The sequence below is a fragment of the Mus caroli genome, chromosome 8 (assembly GCF_900094665.2).
Source record: "Mus caroli chromosome 8, CAROLI_EIJ_v1.1, whole genome shotgun sequence".
Classification (NCBI taxonomy): domain Eukaryota; kingdom Metazoa; phylum Chordata; class Mammalia; order Rodentia; family Muridae; genus Mus; species Mus caroli.
Genome location: NC_034577.1, coordinates 75,338,747 through 75,346,355, shown reverse-complemented (window position 1 = coordinate 75,346,355; position 7,609 = coordinate 75,338,747). Strand labels below are relative to the sequence as shown.

Genomic DNA, 7,609 nt, shown 5'->3' with positions numbered 1-7,609 from the left:
AATAATAAGTAAATATATATATTTAAAAGAGATAAGACCTCTATACATAGCCACCCCCAGCTGTCCTGGAACTTACTATGTAGATGAACTGGGCTCCACTCACAGAGGCCTACCTGCCTCAGTTTCTCTGAGTGCTATGATCAAAGGTGTGTACTACCATGCCCGGTGTATAAAAATTAGTATCTCGCCGGGCGTGGTGGCGCACGCCTTTAATCCCAGCACTCAGCACACGTGAGGCAGAGGCAGGTGGATTTCTGAGTTCGAGGCCAGCCTGGTCTACAAAGTGAGTTCCAGGACAGCCAGGGCTATACAGAGAAACCCTGTCTCGGAAAAACAAAAAAACAAACAAAAAAAAAATTATTACCTCTGAGTCTCTATTTTTAAGTCTCACATTCTGACTCTGAGTGTGAAAATTTTAGGATCCAAATATCGACCTCTCACTGTAGAGATTGTGGAAACTCAGAGTGACACAGGAAAGGAGGAAGGACCCCATTCCTGTCTAGGGCCAGTTTTGCTCAGAAGGCCCATGTTCGAGTCTAGGCTTGGTGTCTCAGGAAGCAGGAGGGCTCATTTCTCTCAGCTAGAGTATCCTTCACCAGCCCAAGATTGATGTGGGGCTGAGAGAGCCCCCTAGGACTCTCTAGACACTCTTCAAGAGACAAGACAATCACCAGCTTGACTCGGACACCCCAAAAGCTGGAAGGGAAAGTCTGATTCCACTCTGCAAACTGATATCCTGCAGTTTGCTAGGGTACATCGGGAAATGTAGTTGTGTTTAAAAAAAGGGGGGGGAGGGATAGGAATCACTTCCGGGTTAAAAATTAAAAAAAAAAAAAAAACCCAAAAAGCAAAAAACGGGCGTGGGTCTAAGTCTTCCTCTAGTGGGCCTAGAATTTTCCTGCTACCAGAAACTTGTTTTCTGGGTTCCGGTTGCTGACGAGAGCCCCTACTTCCCTCTTCGACTCATGTGCATTTGCGCATGTGCAACATGCTCTCCGAGGTCTGCGGACCACACTTCCCACAAGGCCTAGCGGTGGGCGGGGCACACCCACCCCCAGGGGAGGGATGCGGCGCTCACAAGACACAGAACCTCTGACCTTGCTCTTTTATTAACAGAAAAGTCTACCAGCACTTGGTATTCGGTGGCCCGTGCCGGGGCGTACTCTATGCAGCCCGCACCTCTTCCTGCTTGGAGTTTGGGGTTGTCAGGCTCGAGCTGGCGCCTTCTCCTGGGACTCAGGATGCGGGGGCTGCCCAAGCCGCGGGCCCTGCAGCGCTGGGGGGCCGGGCAGGGCCTGCCTGGCCCAGGAGGATCTGCACCAGCAGGTCGGTGGCCAGCACATGCGACGGCTCCTCGAAGCCGATGGTTAGTAGCTGCTGGTAGTCCCCGGGTGGCTGTGGGCACAAAATCCTGGGGGCATAGAAACAAGTCTGGACTTGAGCCCCTCTGCCCCTCAGCTGGGAGGGTCTTTGTTTCAACTAGGGGTGGGGGATGCCCTAAGGGAAAGCATTTCCTCTGTTGACAAACTCTGGAGTTGAAGCACTGGACTTGAGGCTACTAAACACTTTTCTGGCTGTTGTCTCCCTGGGAGAGTGACTTATCTGCTCTGAAAACATGTTTTCTTTGTGAAAATCCGCAACTCTTTGTATTGTTGTTTAGTCTGCATAAAGCACCCTTCAGAGCACAGTAAAACGTGTTCCCTATTAACAGTGGAAACTTTGTCACTTGAGTTCCAACCTTTGGTGAGGGTGTCTTGCCCTCCCTCGAATTTAAGCCCACATCACCATGACTGGGATCCTACCACGAGTCAAGATCATCCTCTGCTGGTCCTAGGGGCATCCATCGGCCAATGGACCAGAGTTTCTGGATCTGGGGGCACGAATTGGCTGGTCCCTGGCCTGCATCCTCCCATGTATCTCGATAACACAAGAAGTAGCTGAGAGGGAGAGATCAGAAGGAAAAACAATACTTGAGTTTTTTTCTGCTGAAGGCTTTACTTCTGGAGGTGAGGTTCAAGTTTGTCAGAAGTTGCCTCAAGTTCTCAGGTAGGAATGTGACTCACTACTCAGGACTTTCCTCCCTAGTGGCCTAATCTGGAGAGGAGGACCTTTTTTTTTTTTTTTTTTTTTTTTGAGACAGGGTTTCTCTGTATAGCCCTGGCTAAGAAGAGGACTTTTATTTTAACGGGAAGGTGCAGTTAAGAAAACCAAGGTTCAAAGTGTTGCTCAGTGCTGATCAATCATACACAAAGCCCTGGGTTTTACCCTAGCACTGCAGAAGGCGTTCAGTTTTGTCTTGCTTTTCACTCTTTGGTGGTGGTGTATAGGCAGGCTCAAGTTGGCAATCGGTATAGGAAGGAGAGGACTTTGATTTTGACAAGGGGACTCACTAATCCACATGGGAGTCTGCTCCTTGACTGCTGGCCTCTGTGGTGGTTTCCAGGTTCCATCGCATCTTCTTATAGAGGTATCTTGGGAAGTGACTGGCAGTATAGGCAGCTGGTGTGCAGTATCGGAAGATGGACACGTCGTGGGAGGGGCTGATGGAGAACCTCCCGCAGAAAAAGCAGGAGATGCTAGCAGGAGATAGGAGGGTGGACAGCAAGCTGGGCCCTCGACCCCATCCCCCCACAGCCCCATTTCCTACCCGCTTACCTCAAAGGGTTGGTTTCCTCCAGGTCCACGAACCCAAAGGAGGCATACATGAGAACTAACTGTTCCAAGCGCAGGGTTAGCTGCTGGGAGATCTCCAGCAACTGCATGGAAGGTGGGACTTCATGACCTCAGGCAGTCAGCCAGAAGCAACCCTCCTACCCCTAGGCAGAGTCTAAAGGTGAAAGGGGCCTGGAAAGAGACCTACTATACACACCCCCTTCCGGACCAACTCCTGCAGGGCTCCATAGATGGGAGGGACACTCCTTGCTGCAGCCTCAAGGTATAAGAAGTATGGTTCACACATTGTTAAGAAGGTGGGCATGGCCTTGGCTAGCTGTTCCTTCTGTACTCGGTCCCTGCTGAAGGGGAGAAAGGGGCCTTCATGTGGCATCTCTCCCCTTTCAGCCCTAGGTGCCCCTCCTCCACCTGTATCCCGGGCTGAACCCTGATGAAATTTTCTCAGTGCGGTGCTCTAGTCCTGAGAGCATGTGCATAGCATGTGCAGAGTCCTGGGTTCCAATACCCCAAAATTAAACATTTTTTTAAAAGGGGACTGGGAGCTGAAGTCGGTGTGAGAGACTGGAGCTCAGCATAGGAAAAGCTTCCCCAAGAGAAAGAAACCCCCCCACCCCCAAATGTCAAGTCTTTCTCTGGTTGTCTTTCAGAACCACCTGCATCAGTCGTTTGAAGCTTTTGTTAAAGTGCCGGCACCTGGGCAAAGAGCACAACTCTGTGGCAGACAGAATGCTTGCCTGAGTTCCACACCCAATGTGTTTGCGGGGTATATACAACCAAGGTCTCTCAAAACTGTAGAGCGAAGCTCGCTCGGAAAGTCTCCCGAAGACATCTCAGCCCTTTCCACTTGTCTGGACACTGCATTTTTCCTTGGGAGTGGGAGGGTGGCCTCTCATACCAGAAGTTCTCTCTGGCTAGAGTTGATGCAGATGGAATCTGGTTACCTGAATTAAACAGGGTTTTTAAAAGCTAAGAAAGCGTTTCAAATTTGGTAGGAAAGATGAGAAAGGAGGCTCACCAACCAGAACGTAATGAGACCCTCTCTCAAGAAGAAAAATATGGGCCAAAACAACCAATCAACCAACCAACCAACCAAAATCAAAGTTCTAGAGAAAAAAAGAAAAAAGATTTTGCTACCCTAAAGGCCTATACATTGCCTGCTTCTGCCTCTCAATTCTTCACAGCCCTTGGTGCACTAGTAAAGTGTATTCCTAATTAGCTAGACTCATATACTGTATCTCTGGGCCCTGAGTTCAGTTTTTGGCCTTTGTGGGCTGCACAGCCTGTCCTCCTGTCCTGGGACCTCGGCCTTTGTGCAGGGTCACCTGTAGAGCAAGTAGCTTTGAAAGTCATCCGCCTTCCTGAGCAGGTAACGGAGCTGGTCAGTGATGGGGCTGAACATAGAGTCCAGCGGGAGGCGAGCAGGGGCCGGCCCGAGCTCCGCTGCCAGTGGCTCCCGGGAGGACGTGGAGGCTGGAGCTTCCATCATGGGCTGTGCCCGCTGGGGCTCCTGCCCCGCTGAAGTCTCGGGTCTCCCGGCGGGCGACCAAGAAGGGTCTCCATAGGGTGGCGGCCCGGGTCCCAGTTCCTCCGAAGGCGGTGCTTCTCCAGGGCCTAGGGCTAGCGACCCCGCGAACCAGGGCTCGGCAGCCATCCGCGTCCACCGTAGGCTCCTCTAGCTCCTGCGGCGTCCCGGGAGCGCACACACCTGGGGCCGACCGGCTTGGGCAGTGAGCGCAGACGCACTCAGCCCGGCCTCGACGTCTCTGCCGGCGCCGCCCCGCGGGGCTTTCGCCTCTTTTGAATTTCAGCACGCGGAGGGCGCGCAGCCTGGGCCTGCACTGCGCACAGAGCTCGGCCGGCACCTGGCGCGCGGGGTGCTGCCAAGGGCGGGGCCCCAGATCTGCCTCGTGTTTGCGGTGCGCAGCTAGGCGCCTTTTCTCTTCCCAGGTGATTGACTGGGCTGGAGGGGGGTTGTGACGGTTACCGAGAGGCCTAGGCTACACCCCAGCAGGTGACCCCAAGATCTGACTCTTAACTGATGGAGCTGGGATCTGCTTTTGACCTTCCTAAGGCCTAGTGATACAGCGGTTACTTATACAATAAAAATCCTCAGATGGGTGATCTTATCCCATGTCTTTTTAGTTCCAGTATGACTGCCCTGGTCCCAGAACACTTGTAGGTTGAATTCCTTGCTACTTGTAAAGACTGACTGGTATTTAAGTACCGGCTAGGAAGCCAAATATATTACAAGGCTGGAAGTACGCAGCAACAGGTGTCACACTGTCCTCTGTGACCCTCAATTTGACTTTGTCAAGCCAGTTGCCCTGTCTATAAAATGAGTTTTATGACGTCTGCTTCACCAAACTACAGAGGTGACAACAAAACGCTCAGCAAGCGTGCAGTTAACTGTTAGTCACTCAAACACTTGAGCAGGTTGTTCTGGAATGAGATGGCAGAAGACAAAGGAACTATTCCAGTCCTAGACTGATTTTGTCATTGTTGAGACAGGACTGACTGCCTGTAGCCCAAGCTGCCTTTGAACTATGTAGGTAAGTCTAGCCTCAAATTCCTGATCCGACTTCCTTCTCTTAAGTGCGGAGATAACAGGTGTGCCACCAAGCCCAGCCACAAAAACCGAGACGTTCTATCTGTATACTTGGTGAGGCCACTGAGTCTCAGCCTAACTGTAGTGGGCTGAGAGAAGCCGTAGCTATTCTGCCTCACCACATTACTGTCTTAACATTAAACTCTTCAAGGAGGCTTTTAGCACCTCCTTCCTCCATGCAGAAAATGAACCTTTTTTTTTTTTTTTTAAGTTTTATTTAAAAAACCTTCGGTGCAATATTAAAAAGCAATACAGCCAGGTGGTACAATAGTAGACAGACAGAAAGGGAAGGAGAAGAGGACCCAAGGTCCCTTACCTCACCTGTTCCCCAGAGGCTGGGGGTCAAGGGGGAGGACACAGGGGTGGTGGGAAGAGGAAAAAAACCACCACCAGGATGAATAGGCAGAACAAAACACATATAAGATACATCTGGCTGAACTGAAGAGGGGGTTGGGGCCACAGGAAGCTCCCGTTTTTTTGTTTTTCAAAAATGTCCTGGTTTGGGGAGAAAGGGTGACCCCAGGTAAATGAGCCAACCAAGTCCTCCAACCCCACACTCCACTGCTGTGGAGAGGGGTGAACTAAGGTCAGGGGTGTGAGAAAAGGGGGAGAATGGAGAAGGGCACCCCCTCCCTGGAGTCTGTTAGGAAGGTTGAGTGTACCCATGTCCAGCTCCTGGACTATGGAGCCGCCCTGGGTGCAGTCTGGACTGGTTGGGGTGGGGACATGGCTGGGTGCTCAGCCCAGAAGGCCATCAGGATCATCATCCTCAAAGTGGCCTTGCTGAAGCACCTTGATGTGGTGCTCGTAGATCTTCAGGGCTGGGCCCAGGCGGATGGACAGGCCAGTGAGCACATCTGTCCGTTGCATGAGCAACAAAGACTTGCCATCAATTTCCTGGGCAGGACAGAAACGGGCAGGGTCAGTGAACACCCGTGAGGCCCTCTGCGTACAGACACCTGTAGGCCCAGGCTGGGAACTCACCTGCTCTTGAAAAGCAGTGGCTTGCTCTGGGAAGCCCGCCTCAGTGAAGTATTCCACCACATCCATGACTGTCCACTCCACTGGGTCCGTCGGCTTCTCCTTGCGCCCAGGACTGCATCAGAATGGAGAGCAACAGTGACCTTGACACAGCTCTGATTGTCTAACACCCAGGTGCTAACCCCCAATGTTCCCAATGCCTCAACTTACGGACAGCCAAAAGGTGTCCCATCAGCCCCAGGTAGGGCTGGTTTTCCTGGAGGCAAAGGCACCGGAGATGGGGAATCTGGAGCTGCTCCAACACAAGCTGGGAAAGGAAAAGCAGAGGGCAGTCAGGCTAGGGATCACAGCTCCCTGCTGAGCACTGCCCCAATCCAGAGGGGGCCTTACCTGATCCCCCTTCTTTATTCACAGCTGTCATCGGGAACACCTGCCGTGTGCAGCTGCCAGGTGCTGGTCCCCGCCCTTCATCCTGGCCCTGGTAGGGTCCACAGGGCGACCACTCCTTGACCCTCTCCTTAGCACTCTGAGGGCCCCGCTCTCCATTAATCTGGTGGTGCTGAGCACCTGCGGGGCGGTCACTCTCGGGCACTTCTGAGCCCTCAGATACATTGTCCTCCTCCTCCTCCTCCTCGTCTTCATCCTCATCTTCCTCTTCTTTCTCAAACACCCGTTCTTCTCCACCTCTCTGGGGCCAGAGAAAGAAGCAGGCAGAGTTAGAGCTCTTCTAGTCCCAGATGAAATCCAGTGTCCGTCGCCACCTTTGACAACAACACGGAGTAACTTTTACGCTGTGCTGTCGTTTCCGTGCCAGGTTCTGGGTTAATAAAGCCCTCAATAGCCAAGTCTTACTAAACTCGTTCAACTACCCGCAGGGGTCGCTACTGTCAGCAATCCACGTTTACAGCCGAGGAAACTGAGGCTCCCGCAGATCAGATCACTGACCAAGACCACCGTGTTCGGAGTCCACGGGGACCGTGGGCGAATCCCGGCCACCTGACGTCCCGCTCCCTCCCGGGACTCTAGTCCCCGCCAACTTCGCCCGCACCTGCCCGGTGCGCTCACCTTGCTCCGCGCCGCGCGTGCGCTAGCGGCCGGCGGCGCCCGTCCCGGTCTGTCTCCGCGGGGTAGCGCGAGCGCTCCCAGGCGGGTGCGCTCCAGACGGCCTCGCGCCGCTTCCTCTTCCAGCAGCCCCTGCACGCGGCCGCGAGTGAGGCGGCCGCTGGCGCCGCCACTGCCCCCGAGGTAGCGCACGACTTCCCGCAGGCTCACGGGCCGCGCCGGGCCGCCCGCCCGCGCCGCGCCCCCCTCCGGCGGCGGCTGTGGCTGCGGCGGTGGCGGCTGCTGCTG

At 53.7% G+C, this 7,609-nt stretch overlaps 2 protein-coding genes and 1 long non-coding RNA gene across 4 annotated transcripts in view; 1 reads left to right on the top strand and 2 right to left on the bottom strand.

The window, feature by feature from the left end:
* Nucleotides 1-1,069: 1,069 nt before the first annotated feature.
* Nucleotides 1,070-3,888, top strand: LOC110300288. Its single transcript, XR_002378556.2, has 2 exons — nucleotides 1,070-1,366; nucleotides 3,321-3,888. It is a non-coding gene; the product is annotated as an uncharacterized LOC110300288 (long non-coding RNA).
* Nucleotides 1,091-4,619, bottom strand: C8H19orf67 (chromosome 8 C19orf67 homolog). 2 transcript variants are annotated; one of them, XM_021170409.2, is made up of 6 exons: nucleotides 3,996-4,619; nucleotides 2,870-3,014; nucleotides 2,656-2,756; nucleotides 2,391-2,576; nucleotides 1,803-1,937; nucleotides 1,091-1,411 (listed from the first exon to the last, which is right to left on the bottom strand). In XM_021170409.2, exons 1-6 carry the CDS (start codon nucleotides 4,322-4,324, stop codon nucleotides 1,237-1,239), a joined length of 1,071 nt encoding a protein of 356 aa, XP_021026068.1. In that variant the 5' UTR covers nucleotides 4,325-4,619; the 3' UTR covers nucleotides 1,091-1,236. The 2 variants fall into 2 exon arrangements, with proteins under 2 accessions (XP_021026068.1, XP_021026069.1); XM_021170410.2 differs by having other exon boundaries at nucleotides 2,870-3,011.
* An 851-nt stretch (nucleotides 4,620-5,470) lies between these two features.
* Samd1 (sterile alpha motif domain containing 1) overlaps nucleotides 5,471-7,609 on the bottom strand; it is a 2,848-nt gene continuing 709 nt past the window's right edge. Inside the window, exons 2-6 of the mRNA XM_021171105.2 lie at nucleotides 7,325-7,606; nucleotides 6,650-6,947; nucleotides 6,470-6,566; nucleotides 6,263-6,374; nucleotides 5,471-6,175 (exon numbers count right to left, since the gene is read on the bottom strand). Coding sequence (XP_021026764.1) covers nucleotides 6,017-6,175; nucleotides 6,263-6,374; nucleotides 6,470-6,566; nucleotides 6,650-6,947; nucleotides 7,325-7,606 — 948 coding nt within the window. The 3' untranslated portion in view covers nucleotides 5,471-6,016. The remainder of the gene's footprint in view (nucleotides 6,176-6,262; nucleotides 6,375-6,469; nucleotides 6,567-6,649; nucleotides 6,948-7,324; nucleotides 7,607-7,609) is intronic.